The following is a 26883-nucleotide window of genomic DNA, read 5'->3' on the forward strand; positions in this document are numbered from 1 at the left end:
GTTATATGCAAATACTACACCATTTTATATAAGGGCCTTGAGCGTCCTTGGATTTTGGTATCCACAGGGGTCCTGGAACCAATCTCCTATGGATACCAAGGGATGATTGTATTGTACTCTTCATCTCTAGTAGTTTCATTTGGTACTTTTTTTTTAAATAGTTTCTGTTTCTCCTTTCAATATAGTCATGGTTTTCCTTAAATTCTGGAGATATTTATAATGGATGTTTTAAAGCCTTGTCTGCTAATTCCATCATCTCTGTTATTTCTATGGCTTTTTCTATTGACTGGTTTTTATCCTGGTTTTGGATCGCTTTTTCCTGCTGTTTTATGTACATATATATATTTGGATGCTAGACATTATGAATGTTATATGGCTAATGGATTCTATTGTCATCCTTTAAAATAGGAAGTTTGTTTTGTTTTGATAGGGAGTTATTTGTGGATCAGGTTGATATTTTCTAGAATTTTTTTTTTAAGTTTTTTGGGGGCAAGTCTGGAGTAGCCTTTACTCTAAGAGTTAGTTTTTCCCCTACTGATTAAGTGTGACCCTCTGAGTCTGTGAATGCTCCCAGTGTTCAACAAGGTATCTCCGCTCTAGCTGGTCAGAACTTAGGCATCTCCTAGCCCAGCCTCAATGAATTTCACTCTATGCGTACATAGCTTAGTACTCTGCCAAAACTCAGCAAGACTCCTGTTCATTTTTCTGGAGCTCTTTCTCTACATAACTCTTTCCTCTCCAGTATTCTGCCCTGTAAACTTGAGCTACCTCAACCTCCCTGAACTACAAGTTCTATTCTTAACTCAGTGAAATTTCACTGCTTAGGTTCCTCATACCTTGCCAAGGTCTGGGAAGAGGCTGCAGGCAGAAAGCCAGGGTAATGGAAGTACTCACCTTGTTTGTTTTCCAAATCTTACTTTAGTTCCTTGGAGGAACTAAAAAAAAAAAACAACAATGCACATATAGAATGTAACCATAGTTGGAGTTTACCTGTGATTTTTTAAAAATACATCTTCTGATAAATGAGGAGAAAAAGATGTTCATGTTTTCATGATGCCCCTATTACCTATCACATTATAAATCCTGTTCTACTCTCTGTCTTATTTATTGACTTTATTACTTATAACATCTTTTGTCATGTTCATTTTCATTTATTTAATAAGTATTGAATGTGTGTAGTTACCATATCAACAGGATGGATTAGACGTGGGATCCTGCTATTAGGATGTTTATAGTGTAGCCAGGAGAGAATATGTATATAGAATCACTAAATCCAAGATACAGATTGAAAATTACCAAAAATGAGTACAGATAAAAATGGTGTGGGAAGCCAAAAAAAAAGGTCTCAGTTGTTTCCTGTTTTGCATATTGGATTTAAATGGGGAACTGCAAAAAAAAATTTTTTTCCATTTTAAAGCTTCTTATATGTTAATTTGAATTTAATTTTCATTCCATTTTAAATATAATGTATTTGTCTTTCAGAGTTTTGTTTTAGGTAATTTTTAGCAATTTCACTGGGAAATTAAAATATATCCTTAGAAGTTACATTATCAGGATGAACTAAGTGCCCAGAAGAGAAGACTGAGGTTTTATAATCTTGTTTGATTTGACTCTCAGTGGAGGAATCAGACATCATTGATCTGGAGAAACGCTATTGGTTGCTGAAGGCTCAATCCCGAACTGGACGATTTGATTTAGAGACATTTGGCCCATTGGTTTCACCACCAATTCGTCCATCTCTAAGTGAAGGTAGGAATCATTCTATTTCTAGTGTTCCTTGCTAAACACACATAAGACCATCTTTTATTTCTAACCAATACATCTTAACTCTAAAAGGCTATAATGTTACAAGTTTGCAAGTTTCTTGCAAATAGTGTAGTTCAGTGGGAAAAAAAACTAAATTGGGATTTATAGTCTTGAGCTTCCTATTCTACCTATGTAGCCTTGCATAAGTCAGTTTTGCTCTCTCACCTGTATATTCTCATATATAAAACATTTTGACCGAGACAGTGGTTACAAAACTGTACTCCACTGAGGTGCCTCAGCATCTGGTGCAGGGATTAGGGAGGTGGCCACTGAGCAGGCAAAGCTCTAGGCTTCCACGCATAACCCCACCTCTTCCCTCACCTCAAGAGCCTCCACTATTTTTCTTTTACGTAAGAAGGTTCCACTGGGGAATTCCCTGGTGGTCCAGTGGTTAGGACTCTGCACTTTCACTGCTGAGGGCCCGGGTTCAGTCCCTGGTTGGGGAACTAAGATCCTGCAAGCCGCGTGGCGTGGCACCAAAAAAAAAAAAAGGAAGAAGTTTCCACTGTTGTATCCCTCCCTCCCTCCCCTGCCCAAAAAAGATTAAGAAACCACTGGACTGGACCATCCCTATGCTCCCCACTTAGCCCTAAACTTTTCATGGCTATAACTTTAAAAAAAAGTTAGGAATGCAAAGGGTAGTTGTTGGTGATATCACAAAAACCATATTTGGAATCTGAATACTTGGGTTCTGCTTCTGGTTCAGACCTTTTTAAACTTTTCTAACTTTTGGCAAGTCATGTAACTACTTCTACCTTTGATTTTCTACTCTTTAAACGGAGGGCACAGAAGTAGAGTCTTACAGACAATCTGTATTCTTCACATTCCCAGTGTATTTCAGAAATACCTGTTAGGGGAGCCAGAACAGATAGGGCTTGTACCTACTTCAAAGGTGCAGTTGTGTTTTTACCTTTCTAGAATTGGAGAGTGATAAGTCATTTTATTTGAAAACAAAATTATTCCATTTGTATTTTTTACAAAAAGTTTGAAAACCACAGGATTATATTATAAATTCCCTTTTATTTCTGAATTTTAAAATATTTATAAATATTAAGTAATACAAAGAAGACTGCAGTACAGAATTTCTTTCTTTGGTAATATAGTGTGTTATTTTTCTTTGCTTCATGAAAGAGCTTAATGGAGCTTATTAATAACAACACAGTATATCTTTGATATGCAGTTCAACTTTTCTTCTTTTTTCCTTTTTCTTCTTAGTCTTTCCAAATAAGGATAATTGTGGTCTCTGACATTTTTTTTCAGTTCTTGATTTTTTAAACTGATTTTTATTTTTTACATGCTATAGTCATTTTTAGCTATAGGAATTGATATAAGATAGAGACAGGCAGGCAAACAAAACCAAACACTAAATGATAGTAATGTATTTTCTGCTAGAAAGTTAAGCTTTATAATTATACCAGGAAAAAGAGAAATACTTCCTAGGACAATGGGAACTACTGATAAACTTTTTTTTTTTAATTCAGTCAGTTTATGGGAAAGAGTCATGCCTCCTTTCATAAACATGTCATTATTAACACTAGGAAGTTTGTTTGTTGTGATTTACGTTGTCTTCCTATTTTACAGGTTTGTTTAATGCTTTTGATGAAAATCGTGACAATCACATAGATTTTAAGGAGATATCCTGTGGGTTATCAGCCTGTTGCAGAGGACCCCTGGCCGAAAGACAAAAATGTAAGTGTGTTAAACATTGTCACAAAATTTGCAAACTATACAGCGAAAAAAATCAGCATTCATTCATATAAAAATCATCTGTGGATTTAGGCTTGAATTTTCATTACTTTGGCAAATAGCAGTCTCATGTTGAGGTTTTACTGAGGTCGCTGTAAGGATTCAGTCACCTATTTTCTGTGGAGTGATTTGGGATTTGTCATTAGTAACGGGGTTGATTTTTCCAGATGAATGTGCAGTTCATGATAAATGAACTACATCAGTCATGATGTATTTGAAAATGTTAAGCATTTAGAAAATATTTCCTGGTAGTCTATAGAGAATTTTGTGTCTTGCATGACTTGAAGTATAACTTATTTTCTGTCACTTGAATACATTAATATTTTATCAGCAAAGTGAAATTTATGATCAAAACACAGTTTTATTAAATACTAAAATGGTCTTTTAAGCCTAACTAAAATGTTATAGTGTAATTTATAAGCATAAGTATATTAAATTAATAAATCTTAACTATATTTGAGAAAATGCAACAGTTTACGTTTAATTGGAACCTGATTCTAATATATTTACAAGTGTCATTATCTCTGTGTCTTTCTAAAATACAGCTTCACAAATGTTGCCTATTTGGGGTATGCTACTTGTTATTTGATATTCTTCAGTAATGTGCTGTGATGCACTCCATTGATTTAATAGCATAATTATTATGGGAGTATATGAAATAGATAAGTGTGTAATCTAAAAAATTTATATTTCTTTTTTCTTCCCTGATATGGTATACCATTATTCTAACCTGGCTTTATGATAGATTATTTGTTCCCATTAAAGTTCAAATATTAAATAAAGAGGCCGAAATCTTTGCTTTTCAATTGAGGTTTATTATTGCCTTAAAAATTTTTTTAATTTCTTTTTTGCTAGTGGAAGTTAATAAACTAGAGTGATTCATTTGATGTTAATTAGCAAAGTGCTGCTATTTCTAATTCTTAGTCTGTTGTATATAAACAAAGAATTGAAGAGTTGAAATTGTTCTTTGGCAAAAAATGAGTGTGCCTTAATTACATTGGAGAGGCAAAATCTTTATACAGTTATCCCACAGTATCTGCTGGGGATTGGTTCTGGGACCTTCTCGGATACCAAAATCCATGGATACTCAAGTCCTTGTATAAAATGGCATAGTATTTGCATATAACCTATGCACATCTTCTTGTGTACTTTACATCATCTCTAGGTTATTTATAATACCTAATACAATGTAAATAGTTGTAAATACAATGTAGATGCTATTAAATAGTTGCCAGTGTGGCAAATTCAAGTTTTGCTCTTGGGGACTTTATGGAAAATTTTTTTCTTAATTTTTATATATTTTCGATCTGTGGTTGTTTGAATCTACAAATGTGGAACCTGTGGATACAGAGGGCCAACTGTACCACCTTGTTATTGTTGATTCTTAATGTAGATGGAACATTTTCAGCATTGTGAGAATCAACTCTGAAGTGATAAGTTTTAAATATTAGAAATTAATTTAAAGGCTTGAACTACCTCCTCAAAATCTGTGAGGTATTATATAGTAATTTGGCTCTTATTTTTCAGTTTGCAGGGAATTTAACTCTAGATTTGGGGGAAGGATAGGATTCTCCAACCTGGCTAATGATTTAGATAGAGAGACTTAGCAAGTACGTGTAGGAAGTCCTACAAGTTCAGAGGACTTTAATGACATAGTCTGCTCCAGATGAGCAGACTTAATCCAGAATATACTTGCTTAAGAAACTAAGTAATTTTACTAAGGCAGCTTCCAGTAAAACGTATTGTACTTCAGAATATAAAAGTAATTTCCCTCCATAAGAGTTTCTTTTCTTTAGTTTGCTTCAAGGTGTTTGATGTTGACCGTGATGGAGTTCTCTCCAGGGTTGAACTGAGAGACATGGTGGTTGCACTCTTAGAGGTCTGGAAGGACAACCGCACTGATGACATCCCGGTAAATTCTGGTTGTATACATCTTGTTGCATGTAAATTTCCAACAGGAAAATTGAGTGAAAAATTTTAAAAAGAGATCAAGAGAAAGGGATTTGTTATTACCTCTAGTTGCTATATTATGCTACTCAAAATATCCATAGCTGAAGGTACAAAATTGGGAAAAGAATTTGCCTTAGAAAATTTCATAAACTGAATGTATTGTGTAAAGTAAAAATGAAACCAGAGGGAAATTGGCTTAATTTTTTAAAGCAAGTGTAACAATCTATTAATGGTAATTTTAAAAAATACTTGACCAAAATATCGTATACCTTAGTCACTGACTAATAAAGATGATATCTACTCTTTTCTAATTATGTCTTTGGGTTTCTGTTTTTAAAGGAATTACACATGGATCTATCTGACATTGTAGAAGGCATATTGAATGCACATGACACCACAAAGGTGAGTCTCGCTGGGACTAATCCTTTTCTAAAAATATCTTGTACTCTGAATTGATATATATAGTTTATATACATATTTAAATCTCTTCTACCTCATCCCCACCAAGTGCTTATTTGGATCTGTGGTTACAACACCTCCAAGTTGTCTCTAAAGATAGCCCATTCCGTCTTTAAACAACTCCATTAAGTGTTACATACATAAAAACATTTATTATATTTTATAAGCTAGGCATTTTATAAAAATTAAGTAGACACAGACCTTGCCATCGTTTATAATCTTTATTTCTCCCATTTTAATAAGTTATGGTAGGGCTAACCTTATATTGAGCGAAAGAATGCACAGAAAAAAGGAACACATATTGTATGATTCCATTTATATGAAGTTCGAAAACAGAGGCAAAACTTAAAAATGGTAATAGGTGTTACAACAGTGATTTCGGGGATGAGTGATTTAACTGGGGAGGACCATAAGGATATTTGGGATGATGGAAATGACCTTTTATCTCAACCTGGGTAGTACATATATTCTTTTTTTTTTTTTAATTTATTTATTTAATTTATTTATTTTTGTCTGCACTGGGTGTTTGTTGCTGTGTGCATGGGCTTTCTCTAGTTGCGGTGAGGGGGGGCTACTCTTTGCTGCGGTGCGTGGGCTTCTCATTGCAGTGGCTTCTCTTGTTGCAGAGCATGGGCTCTAGGCGCAGGCTCAGGAGTTGTGGCTCATGGGCTTAGTTGCTCTGCGGCATGTGGGATCTTCCCGGACCAGGGCTCGAACCTGTGTCCCCTGCATTGGCAGGCGGATTCTTAACCACTGTGCCACCAAGGAAGCCCCACATATATTCTTTTAAAAAATTTAAAAAGTAATATTGGTAAAGGTCTCTTCTGAGTTCTTTAATGGCAGCCAGAATAAGCATGTAATAGCTTACATATATTTTGCCTTCTGTATGAAAATGTAATTTTTGGTACACTTCGACACCAAGAAAATATTGCTTTACTCAACTTATAAGAGTAATGTTAAATTGTATTTTGGGGAAATGTAATGTAGATACTCATTTTTTATATTTATTAAATTCTGTTAAATCTCTAAGAATTCTGATAAAATTGCCAGATATTTCTAAGAAGGTCTTAGAAAATTGTTAGGATCAAAGGGCACAATCCAAAGAGTCTGCAAAAATGCTTTCAAAATTAGTAAATGCTTCATTTTCCCTACTCAGGGCATTTTGTGGGTTCCATAAGTAACCTTTGAACCAGAAGATACTGTGAGTTATTTCCCAGGTCTTATTGGAAGAAGAAGATTGTTGGTGATAAATTGTCCTCATTGCCATTGACTATTTCAACAAAGTTTGGTTACTTTTAAACTTATCCTAGCTGGCCTACTTCTCAGATGAACACAGCATCTCCCTTAAATTATTGGTTTTCTTTCAGACATATGACAATTAGAAGTTTAATAAACCAGATTTTATTCAAATACTATAAAAAATGAGATCTTTTAAAATACTGTTTCTCTTTCAGATGGGCCATCTTACTCTAGAAGACTATCAAATCTGGAGTGTGAAAAATGTTCTTGCCAATGAATTTTTGAATCTACTTTTCCAGGTATGTTTAAGGTAAATGACAGATACAGAGGACAGTGGTACCAGTAGTTCTGCATCTTTTCCATTATGTAATAGTTATTACAACTGGGCTACAAAACCATATATTATAAAAAGAACTACATTATCCCGTACACGACCTGAAGGATGGTGAGAGAGCATGAGTGCCTACTGAAGCGTCTCAAAGTCATGAGACGATAGGAAAGTAGAATAGAGCTGATTATGTTTATCTTACAACTAATGACAGAGGAGAATGTAGACACATAGAGAATAATTTAAATTGTAAAAGCCATTATAATTTGCTATTTTTCTTCGTTGTTGTCTTGTTTAAAGGCCCCTCCTAACAAGTAAGGCTGTGTGAACAGAGAGATGGATCATAAGTAGGCAGCTGTAAATTTTTCACAAAATATACAATCTTCCCAGTTAGGAGATTATCTTAGATGCAAGACTGTTTCTCAGTTTTGGTTTTTTTTCTAATTCTTTAGAAGGTCCAGAAAAGATTGAAGGAGAAGGAGGAAAGAATAGCTGCTAGCAGTGAGCAGCCATATTTTAACTGTTTTCCCAGTTAAAATACTTCTCTTGTTCCAATTTAAAAAAATAACTTATGGTTTCCCATTTTTCATGGTTCTTTATAAATATTTGTTGATTTAATAGTGATATTTTAGATTCTCCTTATTATATTTTCCTTTCCTTGTAAAAGCACCCCTGTGAAAGTCAGGTTTAGTATCTTTGTATGTGTCATGGTCTTCCATTGCAAATAAAGAGTAACTTGTCTGCGACACAACGATGTTAGAATAAATGGAAATTGAACTCTTCATGATAGCTAATGACTAATTAATGTATATTTAAAGCATATGCAATCTGATAAGCCTATAATATCCATATAAATCACTCAGCTGCTCCACTATCAGTTTTCAGCAAGGATTTAAGTTGATGGCTTTGTAAAATAAAAAATGTACAAAAATAATATAAATCACTACTATAAGCAGAAATGACTTGCTTGGTAATATGAAAATTGATCACCTATTTTTTTATCTCATTTAAAATAATATTCTCAACTACATTAAGTCATAATTAGTTATATAAACATTTTGACCACTTAAGTAAGCTTTATGTTCACTTAATATGTGAGTAAGCAGACTGTTATGCTAATTTGTTTTATTTTCTATCTGTGTCTTAAAATAGGTAGAGTTAGCTGGTAAGTTCAGTGATAAAAGCTTGAATTATGCTCTTATTTTATTTGCCAAGATCCCACACTTGCCTGAGTATTTAAGTGTAACATAAGTATCAGTAGAATTAGTAAACCATTCCTGTGGTAATACTTTATTTTCAATCCTTTTTAATAAACTCAGTGCCCAATATTTTGCAGAGGAAGCATGCTAAACATGAGCAGGATCTTCTATCTTATACATTTGTCAGAAAGTATCAAATGTTAAATAATGTGGTAAGCAGAATAATGCACCCTACCCCCACCCCCACCAATATCCATGCCCTAATCCTTGGAACCTGTGAATATGTTATTTTGCATGGCAAAGGGGATTTTGCAGATGTATCAGTTTAAGGACTCTGAGATGGGGAGATTGTCCTGTATTATCCAGATGGGTCCAGTCTAATCACATGAGTCCTTAAAAGTGGAAAATCTTTCTCAGCTGTGGTCAGAGAGAAAGAAATGACGTTGGAAGAAGAGTGAGAGAGGTGCAAGTGGCTAGCTTTGAAGAAAGAGGAAGGGGCCACGAGCAAAGGAATGTGGGTGAACTCTAGAAGCTGGAAAAGGCAAGGAAGCATATTCTTCCTTTGACCTCCGGAAAGGAATACAGCCCTGTTGCCATCTTGATTTTTAGCCTAGTGAGATCCATGCCTTACTTTTGACCTACATAACGGTAAGATAATGAATTTGTGTTGTTTTAAGCTGCAAATTTTGTGATAATTTGTTACAGCAGTAATAAAAAAACCAATACAGAGAGAGATAATCCGTATTTATAGATTGGAAGGCTCAATACTTTAAAGACGTCACTTCCCCTTCAGTTGATTGAAAGATTTGTGCACTCACAGTCAGAATCCCAAAAAGTTCATTGTTGTCATTGTGTTTTTGTAGAACTTGACAAGCTGATTCTAAATACACAGAGAAGTATGAAGGGCCAAAAATAAAAATAGCAAAGGTGATATTAAAGAACAGTGGACTTGTATTACCAGATATTAGAACTTGTTATAAAATAACAGTATTAAGACAATGTGATATCTGCATAAAGTCAGACAAACCAGTGGAACAGTATTGAGAGTTCTTAAACAGACCTACATAGGTGTGATCACTTGATTTATAACAAAGAAGACATTGCATTGCAGATGCAAAGAGGTGGTCTTTTCAGTAAGTGGTACTGAATTAATTAGTATTCATATGGTGAAAACATGCATCATTATTCCCACCCCATTATAATACATGGAAAGTAATTTAGGTAGATTATAAATCTAATAAATTTGAACGGTAAACAATAAAATGTCTAGAAAATAATATAGGAGATATTTTAATGACTTTGAGGTGGCAAAGAGTTCTTAAACAGGACACAGAGAGCACTAAGCATAAAGAAAAGTTTTAAGTTGGACTTCAGTAAAATTAAGAATTCTTTTTATCAAGAGATACCATTAAGAAAGTGAAAAGAGGGACTTCCCTGACTGTCCAGTGGTTAAGACGCCACGCTTCTGATGCAGGGGGCACGGGTTTGCTCTCTGGTTGGGGAACTAGGTAGGATTCCCCATGCCACACGGCATGGCCAAAAAAAAAAAAAAAAAGTGAAAATATAAGAATATATTTGCTATACCTGTATCCAACAAAAGACTTGTATATAGGGCATACAAAGAGCAAAAATCAATGAAAAAAAGGCAGAAGCTCAATATCAAAGTGTACAGAAAACTTGAACAGGTGCTTCACAAACAAGAATATCCAAATAGCTAATAATTATGAAAGGGGACTAACTTCTTTAGTCATAATGGAAATACATTTTAAAATCACACTTGGAGTACCATTAGACATCCACTAGAATGGTTAGCTTTGAAGTGATATGAAACATTGTTGAGGATAACAAGCAACTGGAACTCTTACACATTGCCAGTAGGAATAGAAATTCTTACAAGTATTTTGGAAATTGTTTAGCTGTTTTTATGTATACTCTATGACTCAGCAAATCTACCCCATGTATGTACCCTACAGAAACTTGTATATCTGAGCGCCAAAAAACATAGAATAAGCTCTTTTATTTATTTGTTTGTTTGTTTATTTGTTTATTTATTTATTTATTTATTTATGGCTGCATTGGATCTTAGTTTCTGTGCGAGGACTTTCTCTAGTTGCGGCGAGCGGGGGCCACTCTTCATCACGGTGCGCGGGCCCCTCACTGTCGTGGCCTCTCTTGTTGCGGAGCACAAGCTCCAGACGCGCAGGCTCAGTAGTTGTGGCTCACGGGCCCAGCTGCTCCGCGGCATGTGGGATCCTCCCAGACCAGGGCTCGAACCCGTGTCCCCTGCACTGGCAGGCGGATTCTCAACCACTGCACCACCAGGGAAGCCCAGAATAAGTTCTTATAATCACTTTTTGTTACAGCCCCAAACAGAAAATGACCCAAGTACCTATCAACAATAAATACATAAACAGAAATGGTGGCACATGCATACATATGGTTTACTTTAAAGCAATAAAAATAAATATACTAGTGCTACACACAACCACATGGATGAATCTTACATAATTTTGAGTGGAAAATACTGGGCCAGAAAATTCAAAAGCAGACAAAACCAATCCATGGTGGTAGAATTTAGTATAGTGAACACATCAAAGGGGTACAGTGGTGTCTGGGAAAGAACTCAAAGTGGAACTTTGGGGGAGGTAGCAATGTTCTGTTTCTTGACTAGATGAAGGTTACATAGGTGTGTTTACTTTGTGAAAAGTCACTAAACTGTACACTTAAGATTTGTTCACTTTTATCACTTTGCTGTACATGTGAAACTAACACAATATTGTAAATCAACTATACTTCAATTAAAAAATCTTTTAAAAATATTGTTCACTTTTAAGCATGTATATTATATTTCCTTTTTATTAAGTTTGCTTACAAAAAACCAGATACCTGTGCTTCCCTCATGGCGCAGTGGTTAAGAATCCACCTGCCAATGTAGGAGACACGGGTTTGAGCCCTGGTCCAGGAAGATCCCACATGCCGCGGAGCCACTAAGCCCGTGCGCCACAACTACTGAGCCTGTGCTCTAGAGCCCGCGAGTGACAACTACTGAGCCCATGTGCCACAACTACTGAAACCTGCATGCCCTAGAGCCCGTGCTCTGCAACAAGAGAAGCCACCACAATGAGAAGCCTGTGCACCGCAACCAAGAGTAGACCCCGCTCACCACAACTAGAGAAAGCCCGCGCGCAGCAACGAAGACCCAACACAGCCAAAAATAAATTAAAATAAAAAAAAACAAAACCCAAAGCCCAAGTATTCATCAGTAGGAGAAAGGATAAAATGGTATTTTCAAACCGTGGACTATTACTCAGCAATAAAAAAGAATGAACTACTGATACGTGGATGAATCTTATAAACCTAATTTGTGTACTGTTAAGTAAATTGTAGCTCAAAATGTAAACAAAACTATACACAGGCATGCTGATGTATTTACAGGGAGCTGTACTAATAGCTATAATTTACTTTGAAATGCATGCAAAAATTAAGATGATGAATTGAGGGATGAATAGATTAAGTATAATAAAAATGTAAATGTTAGACTTAGGTAATGGGTATGAGGTGTTCAGTGTAAAATTCTTTCAACTTTTCTGTAGTTTTGAAAGTTTTCATGTTAAATGTTGGGGGAAAACTCATATCTTTTGTGATGATATTTAGAGAAGGCAAATAAATTGAGGAGAAAATGAGCCTTAAAAAAACATATTTAGCACTAGTGGCAATAATGTTTTTCTTAGTGTTGTTCAAATTGAAATGCCACCATTATCCTTCATTTTCTATATCCTTTTCATCTCCCCTTCACCTCTCTGCCCAGGTGCCATGGTATGCTCTTCAGATTTCAGGAAAGGAAGTAATATTCTCTATGTGAGATAATTAAGATATATAGTGTTAATGAAATATTCTGAAAAGTAGTTTCTTTCTTCCTTTCTTTCTCCTTTTCTTCCTTTCTTCCTTTCTCTGTCTCTCTCTCTGTCTCTTTCTTATCACACAGAGATTTGGAAATTGCTTTCCATTGCAATGGTTTGTTTAAAAAGAAACAACAACACAAAAAACTTAAGTTTAAAGTTCAGATTTGCTTAAGTGGATCATTGATAATTCATCAGTTGAAAGCTATTGCTGATTAAGATTCCCATCTAGAATATGGATCTCATACAGAGAATGTGAAATAGTCTATAGTCCAGTCATTGGCACCAAAGAAGTTTAATTTACCGCTTTTATCTCTAGGTATGTCACATAGTTCTGGGGTTAAGACCAGCTACTCCAGAAGAGGAAGGACAAATTATTAGGTAAGTTTGTAGTTCCAATCTGTATATTTTTCATTAAATAGTTGAAATTTCTGACACCTGAAATATATTGTTACTGAGTAACAGCATGTCCCATTTTAATGTTATCATTACAGTAGCACTTTGTTTCTCCAAAATAGTTATATAATGAAATGTTTTTGTTAAACTAACTTCCTAACCAAGGGATTGGGTTAAGATATTTAAAGTGTACAATGTGATGACTTGATATAGTGTATTCATTATGAAAGGATTCCACCCATTGAGTTAATTAACACACCATCATCATCAGCTCACATATTTATTTACCTTTTGGGGGTGGAGGGTGAGAACATTTAAGTTCTGCTCTCTTAGCAGGTTTCATTTATATAATACATTGTTATCAACTATATCACATTGGATTTGAAGACCTTATATATCTTATAATGGAAATTTGTACCTTTTTACCGACCTCTATTTCTCCCAGCCCCTGGCAACCACTTTTCTCTTCAGTTTCTGAATTTGACTTTTTTTTTTTTGATACCATGCAGTATTTGTCTTTCTCTGTCTGGCTTATTTCACTTAGCTTAATGCCCTCCAGCTTCATCCATGTTTTTGTAAATGACATGATTTCCTTCTCTTTTAAGGCTGAATAAAATTCCATTTTATATGTATAAAAACACCACATTTTCTTTATCCATTCATCCGTTTTGGGACACTTAGATTGTTTCCATACCTTGGCTAGTGTGAATAATACTCCAATGAACTTGGGAATAGAGCTGTCTCTTCAAGATAATGATTTCGTTTCCTTTGGATATATACCCGGGAGTGGGATTGCTGGATCATATGGTAGTTCCATTTTTAATTTCCTGAGAAACCACACTGTTTTCCGTGATGGCTGTATCAGTTTACGTTCCCACCAACAGTGTACAAGGGTTTCTTTTCTCTACATCCTTGCCAGCATTTGTTATCTCTTATCTTTTTTATAATAGCCATCCTAAAAGATGTGAGATGATATCTCATTGTGGTTTTGATTTGTATTTCCCTCATTTTTAGTGATGTTGAGCACCTTTTCATGTAGCCATTGGCCATTTGTATGTTTTCTTTAGAAAAATGTCTATTCAGGTTCTTTGCCCATTTTTTTTTTCTTTGCCCATTTTTTTAATTGGATTGTTTTGGTGTTTTGCTAGTGAACTATATGAGTTCTTTGTATATTTTGGATATCAAGCCCTTATCAAATATGTGGTTTGCAAATATTTGCTCCCATTTTATAGGTTGCCTTTTCATTTTGTTGATGGTTGCACTATTGGCACTCTATCACATATGCACATACGTGTATACCTCTGATGGAATTTGTAAATTTTTTACAAAAATGAGATATTCTGAAATATAGTTTTACTTTCTGCTTACGTTTCCACTGCAGATAATATAAAATGACACTTTTATTTATCAATAAAAGCCTCTTATAATTTAATTGATTGGCTAATAGGTCCTATTCATTCCCTAATTTTATCTCTATTTTTCTTTAACGTAAGTGTATTGGAACAATTTAGTCATAAAGTCTATAAGCCTTTGATTAGGGATTTACTTAGGCAGAATTACTTGAAGTCATATACGTGGGTTAATGAGCCTGTATATTTTTATAGTTATAATTCAATTTTTAATACCTTAAGTATCTTTCATTGCTTTAGGATTACTATTATACTACATGTTTATATAGAAAGTTTTAGAAATATGACTGAATCTCTACTAAACTTTGCTTTTAGAATATAGTTTGTCACTTGACTTTTTCCTGAAGTAGTGTGTATACCAATTTTTTAGTAGTTTCTTTTGGCTTTGGACTAATGGATAAAAGAGATTTTACTGAAACAGAGTTGTTGGGAACACCGGAGAACAAGATTACATAGTCACATTTAAATAGGCAGTGCCAATTGAGATTTAGGTTAGTTGAAGTAGTAAATATATTCTGCAACTTTTTAAAATGGATTTTTAAAAATGGTTACTTCTTAAAGAAGGTTAGGCAAAATCCATTTTTTAAAATGTTGTTTTCATAAAAACTGTAGTCTCGTGTAGTCTTTTTAACTTTCATACTCAGAAGACTTCTTCTTATTTACAGTTTACAGATGTTGACAGTGTTGCTTGATTTTCTCTAATGTTTAACTCTCGTAAAATAAAAATTAAAAATACATTGAAGTGTACAAATGAGATAGTGTAAGGAAATACTAAAAGGCTTTTATGTAGTTGCAGTAACTTTTTTTTCTGACAACACTGCAATATAATTTCATGTTATACTAATATCTTCTTAAGTCATTATGACTTAGCATAGATATTAAGAATGCTGTGTAAACTGTATATATATTTCTTGGCTTAATTATTTTGCAAATGTTCATAGTAACCCTATTTAAAAGTATAATGTTGAGATAATCTTATATTTTTATAAAACTTTGTTCTTTGCAAAATACTTCCACTTGGATTATTTCATCTAGTCCTCAGAATAACTGCATGAAATTAATTTCATCATCCCATTTTGTAAAAGAGAAAACTGAGATTCACAAAAGTTGAGGAACTTACCTAAAATTACATGGAGGTGGCAGAATCAAGTCTAGGACTTTTTTCATTAAAAACACAACTACTGCTTTCCGTATTTCTTATTTTTCAATAAATCTGAATTTTAAATCCTAGATTCCAAATTTTTTATTTCATTTGGATTTCTGAGTTTTGTTTTATTTTGCCTCCACTTTTCACTTCAAAAATTCATTTTACTGTGATGGTTTTTGATGGATGAGTCAGGGAATCACCCTTCTAGTTGCTAGACGGGATGCTACCTGATTCATGAATCATTGAATAAACTGAATTAGATCTTCAAAAAAAAATTTTTTTTTAATAAAAAGTAAAGGATGAGGGACTTCCTTGGTGGTCCAGTGGGTAGGACTCCACGCTCCCAATGCAGGGGGCCCGGATTCAATCCCTGATTGGGGAAATAGATCCTGCACGCATGCCGCAACTAAAGAGTTCACATGCCACAACTAAGAGCCGCATGCCGCAGCTAAGAAGTCCACCTGCTACAACTAAAGATCCCACGTGCTGCAACTAAGACCCAGCACAGCTAAAATAAATAATAAATAAATAAATATTTTTTAAATAAATAAATAAAGGATGAGTCAGGTTGGTACATAGGCAATGAAGTGAAAGAAATATTTGTCTCAAAGAAAAAAAAAGAAATAAATATTTGTTGCTAACTTAAAGAATCAGTACTTTGTTTAAAAATCAGTATCATGGACTTCCCTGGTGGCGCAGTGGTTAAGAATCCCCCTGCCAATGCAGGGGACACAGGTTTGATCCCTGGTCTGGGAAGATCCCACGTGCTGCAGAGCAACTAAGCCCATGTGCCACAACTACTGAGCCTGTGCTCTAGAACCCGTGTGCCACAACTACTGAGCCTGCGCGCCTAGAGCCCCTGCTCCGCAACAAGAGAAGCCACCACAATGAGAAGCCTACGTACCACACTGCAATGAAGAGCAGCCCCCGCTCGCTGCAACTAGAGAAAGCCCACGCGCAGCAATGAAGACCCAAAGCAGTCAAAAAATTAATTAATTTATTTAAAAAAAATCAGTAGCATGATTTCTGCAATGGCTAAGTGAAGATCTCAGCAAATTCTTTCCCCGAAAAGCAACTGGGCAAAATTGTCAACCAACCATTTTAGGACTCTGGAAACTGAACAGAGTTATTCAACAAATTGAGAAGCATTTATTCAAGAAAAACTACTAAACCTTGGTAAGAATAATGGGATTCTGTAGTATTTCTACTTGAGACTGTTCCCATGCCCTCCCATCCAACAGATCTGCATGATAGTTTTACCAGGGCAGGCCAGAGAGAGCTGACTTGATTTGCAGTAGAGCAGGGCTGAGTGCCTGGCCAAGAGAATTGTAAAAAAAAATGGGGGTGGGGGGTGGAATTAGAAGTTTGGGATTAACATATACACACTACTGTATATAAAATAGATAAACAACAAGGGCCTGCTGTATAGGGAACTATATTCAATATCTTATAATAATCTATGATGGAAAAGAATCTGAAAGGAATATATATATATATATCTGAATCACTTTGCTGTATACCTAAAACTAACACAACATTGTAAATTAACTATACTTCAATTTAAAAAAGAAAGCAAAAAAATAAAATAAGAATATAAACAATCTTATAAAAAAATTGTAAGAAACAGTAGAGATCACATAGTGGCAAACGATCAGGGAACATCACTAGCTTGGGGATGAGGTACTGGTTAAAGGAAGCAGCAGACTGACAGCCCAGTCAAAATTTTAACAAAGAGATCCAGAGAACAAGATAACCATAGTGAGTATTAATAAACTTCCCCATATTCTAAATGATTTGGAAGGCTGCTAGTATATACAAGACTACATGCAAGCTCAGAAGACACCAAAGCGAGCCTTAGCTGTCTATTCATTCCTGGTTTAATGGTAATCCTTGCACATGCAGAAAGTAAAAGCCTTCCCTTGCACAGAGAAGGTTTGTAACCTTTCTGAACTTTGCATGTGTTTCTCAAATGGTGAACACAGATCCATCAGGGAAGAGGTGCAAGTGGCTCCAGATGTTTAAGCACAGCCTCTCACTAGTCATTGGCTGGCAAGTAAGTTATGCTCTTCCCAAGAAATCCAGGCTTAAAAATAAATAGAAGAAATAATAATAAAGAAAACTGGGACTTCCCTGGTGGTCCAGTGGTTAAGAATCTGCCTTCCAATGCAGGGGACGTGGGTTTGATCCCTGGTCGGGGAACTAAGATCCCACATGCCGCGGGGCAACTAAGCCCGCGTGCCACAACTACTGAGCACACGGGCCACAACTAGAGAGCCCAGGCACCACAACTAGAGAGTCCATACATTCTGGAGCCCATGCACCACAGCTAGAGAGAAGCCCACGTGCTGCAACGAGGAGCCCGTGTGCCACAGCAGAGGATCCCGCATGCCACAACTAATACCCGATGCAGCCAAAAATAAAATAAATAAATATTTTAAAATAATAATAAAGAAAACTGAGCAGCCTTATACTTGCAGAAGAGACAGACTCTACAGAATTAGTTCAGGAAGTCACAAGGAAGAACACATGTGGGGGCGGTCAGAATCCAGAGTTGCTGAAATATATTATCAAATATGTCTGGTTTTCAATAACAAAAAATTACAAGACATTCAACAGAATAGGAAAATATGACCCGTATAAGGAGGGAAAACTAGTTGATAGAAACTGTCTCTGAGGTGGCCACTGATGTTAGACTTAATACGCAGACTTCAAAGCAGTATTTGAATATAAGTGTTTTCAAAGAACTAAAGTGGGCTTCCCTGGTGGCGCAGTGGTTGAGAATCTGCCTGCCAATGCAGGGCACACGGGTTCGAGCCCTGGTCTGGGAAGATCCCACATTCCACGGAGCAACTGGGCCCGTGAGCCACAATTACTGAGCCTACGCGTCTGGAGCCTGTGCTCCGCAACAAGAGAGGCCGCGATAGTGAGAGGCCCGCGCACCACGATGAAGAGTGGCCCCCGCTTGCCATAACTAGAGAAAGCCCTCGCACAGAAACGAAGACCCAACACAGCCATAAATAAATAAATAAATAAATAAAAGAACTAAAGTAAGCTTTGTTTAAAGAATTAAAGTATCATGACAGTGACTGCTCAAATACATAATATCAGTAAAGAGACAGAAATTTTAAAAGAGAAGCCAATAGAAATTCCAGAGTTGAAAAGTACAGTAAGTGAAACAAAAATTCACAACAGATTTGAACCGACAGAGAAATAACCAGCCAAATATAACATAGACCAATAGAGATTTTTCCAATATGAAGGACAGAAACAAAAGAATAAATAAAAGTGAACAGCACTTCAGGGACATATGGAATGCCAGAAATAAGTATACCAACATAAACATAATGGAAGTTCCAGAAGGAAAGGAGAGAGAGAGAAAAGAGCAGAGAAAAATATTTGACAAATTAATGGCTGAACCTTCCAAAATGTGTTGAAAATCAGTAATTCAAGAATTCCAGTGAACTGCAAGTAAGTGAAACATAAAGAGATTCATATCTAGACACATGGTCAAACTGTTCAAAGCTATAGGCAAAGAGAAGATCTCAAAAGCAGGAAGAGAAGAATGACTTCTTTTGTAGACGGCAACCCCAATACAGTCAACAGCTGACGTTCTTAAAAGATGGAGGTCAGTAGCCAGTGGGATGGCATTTAAAATGCTGAAAGGGGAAAAACTGTCAATCCAGAATTCTTTATCCAGCAGAACTATCTTTCAGAAATGAAGGTAAATATAAATACTGAATTTGTTGCTGGTAAACATGTCCTAAGATGAATGCTAAAGAAACTTCTTCAGGCTGAAAGGAAGTGACACCAGACAGTAATTTGTCTCCACACAAAGAAATATAGAGCACCAGTAAACATAATTACATAGTTAATAAAAGACAGTATAAATATATATTTTCTGTTTCTTTTTACTAATTTAAAATTAATGAGATAGTGATTTAAAAATTGTGTTTTTGTAACATAGAGAATGTGTGACAATAATAATACAAAAAGAGTAGGAGGCAGAGCTATATTTGAGTAAGGTTTCTATATATCACTGCAAAAATTTAGAGTTAATCTGAAGTAGAATATGTTAAGATCCATATTGTAACTCTAGAGCAGCCACTAAGAAAATAATCCCAAAATATGGTTTCTTAAAAAAAATGAAAGTGATATACTAGAAAATATCTATTTAATGCAAAAAAGGAAGTAAAGGAGGAATAGAGGAACAAATAAAAATACTTGAAATAAATAGAAAACAAATAACTAAATAGTAGGCATAAATCCAAACCAATAATTACCTTAAATAATAATGAATTAAACACTCTAATCAAAAGCTAAAGATAGACTGAATCTTTTTAAATCCAACTACAGACAGTCCCTGAGTTATGATTTTTTGACTTTATCATGGTTCAAAAGCAATAACACATTTAGTAGAAACCATATTTTGAATTTTGATCTTTTTCTGAGCTACTGATATGTGGTACGATACTCTCTTGTAATGCTGGGCAGCAGCAGTGAGCTGCAGCTTCCAGTCAGCCACTTAATCACAAGGGTAAGCAACCAATACACTTACAACCATTCTGTACTAATACAACCATTGTGTTTTTCACTTCCAGTATAATATTCAATAAATTGCATGAGATATTCAACACTGTATTATAAAATGGGTTTTGTGTTAGATGATTTTGCTCAACTGTAGGCTAATATAAGTGTTCTGAGCACGTTTAAGGTAGCCTAAGCTAATCAATCTATGATGTTCAGCAGCTTTTGTGTATTAAACACATTTTCAACTTAAGATATTTTCAACTTATGATGAGTTTATCGTGCCATAACCCCATCATAAATTGTGGATGATCTGTACTTGAGTTTTAAAGACACAAATAGATTGAAAATAAAAGGATGAAAAAGATATAACCATGCAGATAGTAATCATAAGAGAGCTGGAGTGGCTATACTGATATTAGAATTAAAATGGCTTTTATGCAAAAAAATGTTACTACAAACAGACATTTTATAATGATAAAAGTTTCAATTCATCAGGAAGATATAACAATTGTAAATACATATGCACCCAGTAACAGAACACTCTACCCAGCAAACAGCAGAATACATATTCAAGTGCACATGGAATACAGTCTAGGACAGACTGTATTCTAGGCCATGGATTTTCATACTCTGGCCCTTTGGCTAACTTGGGAATGCTACCTGATTTTTATACAGCCTGCAAGCTAAAAATGTTATTTTACATTTTTAAATGTTTGAAAACCATCAAAAGGGGATTAATAATTTGGGACACTTTACAATTAAATGAAACTCTAATCTCAGGGTACACAAACAAAGTTTTATTGGAACACAACTATGCACATTCAAAGAAACCTTTGGGGAATGGAAATTTGTTAACCTGATAAAGATTTCTTGAAAAACCTACAACTGATATATCTAACGGTGGAACACTGAAGACTTTTCCCATAAGATCAGGACAAAGGCAAGGATGCTTGCTCTTACCACGTCTATCAACTTTGTATTAGAGGTTCTAGCCAGTGAAATCAGGTAAGATTAAATAAATAAATTTTTAAAAGTCATCCAGATTATAAAGGAAGAAGTAAAACTGTTTCTATTTGCAGACATAGATTCTAACTCTTAAAGAATCCACAGAAAATCTATTAATCTAGAATTAATAATTAGTTCAACAAGGTTGTAGGATACAAAATCAATATAAAAAGTCAATTGAATTGCTATTTACTAACACTGAATAATTTGAAAGTAAACTTAAAATTAAGACTCTAGTTCCTTTCTCAATAGAATCAAAATAAATAAAATCCTAGGAAACAAATTTAACGAAAGAAGTGTGAGACTTGTGCACTGAAAACTACAAAGCCAGGCTGAGAGAAATTAAAATCTTTGTAAATGAAGAGACTTTCCATGTTCATGTGTTTGAAAACTCAGTACTGTCAAGATAATTCTCCCAAACTGATTTATAGATTCAACATACCAATCAAAATCCTAGGTTTTTGGAGAAACTGACAAGCTATTCCTAATTTTCATATAGAAACACAAAGAACTCAGATTAGCCTAAACAACTTCAAAAAAGAACAGAATTGGAGAACTTCCTGAATTCAAACTTACTGTAAGGCTGCATTAATCAAGGTAGTGTGGTACTGGCACGTGGACAGACACAGAGATCAATCAAACTGAACTGACAGTTTAGAAATAAACCTTTATATATTTGGTCAATTAATTTCCTACAAATTTGCCAACAAAATGTAATGGAGAAAGGGTTGTCTTTTCAACAAATTGTGTGGGAATAGTTGGATATTCACCTTGAAAAGATTTAGATCCTTACCTATACCATACAAAAAAAAATGTAGTCCAAATGGATCCCATAGACCTAAACATAAAAACTGAAACTATAACACTTCTGGAGAAAAAAAATAGAAAGTCTTTGTGATTTGGTGTTGCCAAGGATTTCTTAGATATAACACCAAAAGCACAATCCATAAATGAATTTGTTTTGATAAACTGGACATAGTCAAAATTAAAAACTTTCAAGGTTCAAGAGATACCATTAACACAGAGACTGGGAGAAAATATTTGCATATCATTTATTCGATAAAGGACTTGTTTCCAGGTTATATAAGTGAGTGTTACAACATTAGAAATTTTTAAATCCAAGTAAAATATGCAAAAGACTTGAATAGGCATTTCACTAAACATATATGAATGAATGGCTAGTACACCCATGCATTTTCAGGGAAGGCAAATTAAAAGCACAATGACAGCAGTGACTCAGTGAAACTGGTGTAGTAGGTAGCTCCAAGAGCCTGTCTCTCCACAGAAACATTGAAAAATAAAGGAAAAACTGTCAAAACAAACTTTGTTAGAACTCTTAAAAAAAAAAAAAAAGGCCAACTGAAAAGCAATAGGAAAACTCTGGCATTTATATTTGCCCTTATCTGGTTCATTGTCAGTCTTGAAGATGGCAACCCATGTTCCTGGTTTAGGCACCTGTGCTTGGTTTCACATGGAACAGAGCACACCATGTTCACAAAGATTTGTGTTTGTTTGTTCTAACCTGTCTGGATTTATTTGAAGAACTGACACAAGGAGTTCATCTCTGGTATGCCTAACTGAGAATTTAACCAGGCTGGAAAAGCAGTGGGCATTCCTCAAAAATATTGTAAAGCAAATGAACAAACCGTAACGACCTGGGGCAAAAGATTATAGTTGAGCCATACAACAGAGTGCCAAAAGTCTAGGAGGAGAAGCTGGAGAGAGTTTCCTTGGAAAATTAGGGCATTTGAAAGCACACTTGTGTATACTAGCAAATTTAGAAAGCCTTGCACGAACTCATGGCAAGATGCATGCTCAGAATAGACCTGAGAATACCCCTATGTTTTCACCTCTGGCTAATCTCTAGACTGAGGGCATGTATAAAGTGAAGGCTAAGGCAGCTGTAAAGAGCCTGGATAAGCATTGAAGAATTCCCCAGCACAGAGCTATTCTGTAAAGACAGGAGTGGTTTTTGTTTCCTCCTCATCTTCTTCCTCTGCCCACCCTGCCCTCCTCCATCCCCTCCTCCCTATTCTTCCTCTCCTCCTCCCTTTTTTTCTTCCCCCTACTATTCCTTTTCTCTCCCTCTCCCCTCGCTCCTGCCATTCAAGGAAATCTCTGTCAAAACACCAGCTGAACACGAGTGAAGTGAAGAGAGACTTCAGAGACCACACGTAACAGACTTTACAAAAAATAGTTTAGGAATGTCACTGAACAAACACTATAGGAAGCAACAAAAACCAGCAGAGGCAGGGGGAGGATCAGATTTCCAGAGTTGCCACATTATAATTTTCAAAAGGTCTAGTTTTCAACAAAAATTATGAACCATGCAGCAAAACAAGAAAGTCCATTGCCCATTCATAGAAGAAATTAACAGAAACTGTATCTAAGGAAGCACAGACATTGGACTTAGTAGACAAAGATTTTAATCAACTATCTTAAATATGTTCAGAAAGCTGCTGGAAACCATGAACAAAGAGGTTAAAATAACCAGGAGAATAATGTATGGACAAACAGATAATATCAGTAAAGAGAAAGAAAGTATAAAAAGGAACCAAGCACAAATTCTGGAGCTGAAAAGCACAATAAGCAAAATGAAAAATTCAGTAGAGAGGTTCACCACCAGATTTGAGTAGATAGAAGAAAGAATCAGCAAATTTAAACGTAGTTCAATTGAACTACCCCAGACTGAGGGGTAGAAAGGAAAAAGAATGAAGGAAGATGAACAGAGCCTAGGAGACTTGTGAAATAGCAGCAAGCATTCACATGATGGAAACCCCAGAAGGAGAGGAGAGAGAGGAAGTGACAGAATATTTGAAGAAAAAACTTACCAAATTTGATAAAAGACAAGAACCTAAACATTCAAAAAGCTCATTGAACAGCAGGGTTAAACTCTAAGAGATCCACATCAAGACACATTATCATCAAGTTGTCAGAAGCCAGGGACAGAATTTTGAAAGCAGCAAGAGGGAAGCTACTTATCACATACAATGGATCCTCAATAAGATTTAAAGTGCTGAAAGAAAAAACAAAAAACAAGAATTCTATATCCTGCAAAAATATTTCTTCAAGAATGATTTGGATTTTGAAATTAATTCTTATACATGACCCCCAAAGCATAAGCAACCAAAGAAAAAAATGGATAAATTTGGCTTCATCAAAATTTAAAAACTTTTCATCAAGGGCATTGTCAAGAAAGTGAAAAGAAAGCCTACAGAATGAGACATAATATTTGTAAATCATAGATCTGACAAGGGTCAAGTAAGTAGAATATATAAAGAACTCCTACAGCTCACCAACCAAAAGATAACTCAATTTTAAAATGGGCAAGGGACTTGAATACACATTTCTTCAGAGATGATATACAAGTGGTTATCCAGCAGTTGAAAAGGTGCTCAAAAACATGAGTCATTAAGGAAATTTTGCAATTCAAAACCACATGAAATTCCACTTTGCACCTACTAGGATATTTTTAATTTTTAAAATGGAAAATAAATTTTGTGATGATGTGGAGAATTTGGGATCCTCATTGCACCACTGGTAGAATTGTAGAATGGTGTAGCTGCTTTAGAAAACAAGTTGGTACTTCTTCAACATGGAATTACCACATAATCCAGCAATTCCACTTCTAGGTATATATTTAAAACAATTGAAAATAGACACTCAAATACTTGTACCCAAATGTTTATATCAGCACTATTCACAATAGCCATAAGGTGGAAACAGCCCAAATATCAACCAGTAGATGAATGAATAAACAAAATGTATATCTATGCCATGAAATATTAGCCATAAAAAGGAGTGATGTACTGATACATGCTACATCATGGATGAACCTCACAAATGAAGAAGCCAGACACAATAGGTCACATATTATATGATTCCATTTATATCAGTGGTCCCCAACCTTTTTGGCACCAGGGGCTGGTTTCGTGGAAGACAATTTTTCCACAGACTCGGGGGTGTGGGATGAGGGAGAAATGGTTCAGGCAGTAATGTGAGTGATGGTTCAGACGGTAATGCGAGCAATGGGGAGCGATGGGGAGCGGCAGATGAAGCATTGCTTGCTTACCCGCCACTCACCTCCTGCTGTGCGGCCGGTTCCTAACAGGCCACAGACCAATACTGGTCCACGGCCTGGGTGTTGGGGCCTCCTGATTTATATGAAATATCCAGAATAGGTAAATCTATTGGTACAGAAAGCAGATTGGTGATTGTCAAGGGCTGGGGGAAGGGAGTAATAGAAAATAACTGCTTAGTTGGGATGTATGAAAATGTTTTGGAGAAGTTCACATAGCATAAAATTAACAATTGTAGCACTGTTGGTGGGAATGTAAATTGATACAGCTGCTATGGAGAACAGTATGGAGATTCCTTAAAAAACTAAAAATAGAACTACCATATGACCTAGCAATCCCACTACTGGGCATATACCCTGAGAAAACCATATTTCAAAAAGAGTCATGTACCACAATGTTCATTGCAGCACTATTTACAATAGCCAGGACGTGGAAGCAACCTAAGTGTCCACTGACAGATGAATGGATAAAGAAGATGTGGCACATATATACAATGGAATATTACTCAGCCATAAAAAGAAATGAAATTGAGTTATTTGTAGTGAGGTGGATGGACCTAGAGACTGTCATACAGAGTGAAGTAAGTCAGAAAGAGAAAAACAAATACCATATGCTAACATATATGGAATCTAAAAAAAAAAAAAAAATGGTTCTGAAGAACCTAGGGGCAGGACAGGAATAAAGATGCAAACGTAGAGAATGGACTTGAGGACACGGGGAGGGAGTAGGGTAAGCTGGGACGAAGTGAGAGAGTGGCATGGACATATGTACACTACCAAATGTAAAATAGATAGCTAGTAGGAAGCAGCCAAATGTCACAGAGAGATCAGCTCCGTGCTTTGTGCCCACCTAGAGGGGTGGGATAGGGAGGGTGGGAGGGAGACGCAAGAGGGAGGAGAAATGGGGATAAATGTATATGTATAGCTGATTCACTTTGTTATACAGTAGAAACTAACACACCATTGTAAAGCAATTATACTCCAATAAAGATGTTAAAAAAAAAAACGATTGTAAAGTATACAATTCAGTGGCATTTAGTACATTTAAAATGTGCAACAACCATCTTATGTTATATGAATTTCTCCTCAATAAGAATAGTGTTTTAAAAATCACAGTGCGGGGACTTCCCTGGTGGTCCAGTGGTAAAGAATCCACCTTACAATGCAGAGGACATGGGTTTGATCCCTGGTCAGGGAACCAACATCCCACATGCCATGGGGCAACTAAGCCCACACGCCACAATTACAGAGCCCACTCACCACAACTACAGAGCCCACGCACCTTGGAGCCTGCATGCCACAACTAGAGAAGAGAAAACCCACAGGCCACAACTAGAGAGAAGCCCGAGCACTGCAACAAAGATCCCACGTGCCATAACTAAGACCTGATGCAGCCAAAAATAAATAAAGGAAACCATAAACAAGACGAAAAGACAACCCTCAGAATGGGAGAAAGTATTTGCAAATGAAGCAATAAACAATGGATTAATCTCCAAAATATACAAACAGCTCATGGAGCTCAATATCAAAAAACAAACAACCCTATTAAAAAATGAGCAGAAGACCTAAATAGACATTTCACCAAAGAAGACATACAGATGACCAAGAGGCACATGAAAAGATTCTCAACATCACTAATTATTAGAGAAATGCAAATCAAAACTACAGTGAGGTATCACCTCACATTGGTCAGAA

At 35.7% G+C, this 26883-nt stretch overlaps 1 protein-coding gene across 2 annotated transcripts in view; it reads left to right on the plus strand.

Moving 5' to 3' along the window:
* USP32 (ubiquitin specific peptidase 32) overlaps nucleotides 1-26883 on the plus strand; it is a 196500-nt gene that overhangs the window by 120902 nt on the left and 48715 nt on the right. For both annotated transcript variants that reach the window (XM_082371956.1, XM_082371957.1), the window contains exons 6-11: nucleotides 1618-1749; nucleotides 3388-3495; nucleotides 5349-5464; nucleotides 5842-5904; nucleotides 7416-7499; nucleotides 12946-13007. In XM_082371956.1, the coding sequence (XP_082228082.1) occupies nucleotides 1618-1749; nucleotides 3388-3495; nucleotides 5349-5464; nucleotides 5842-5904; nucleotides 7416-7499; nucleotides 12946-13007 (565 nt within the window). The remainder of the gene's footprint in view (nucleotides 1-1617; nucleotides 1750-3387; nucleotides 3496-5348; nucleotides 5465-5841; nucleotides 5905-7415; nucleotides 7500-12945; nucleotides 13008-26883) is intronic.

This window comes from Balaenoptera borealis (assembly GCF_965194805.1).
Source record: "Balaenoptera borealis genome assembly, chromosome: 20".
Lineage (NCBI taxonomy): Eukaryota > Metazoa > Chordata > Mammalia > Artiodactyla > Balaenopteridae > Balaenoptera > Balaenoptera borealis.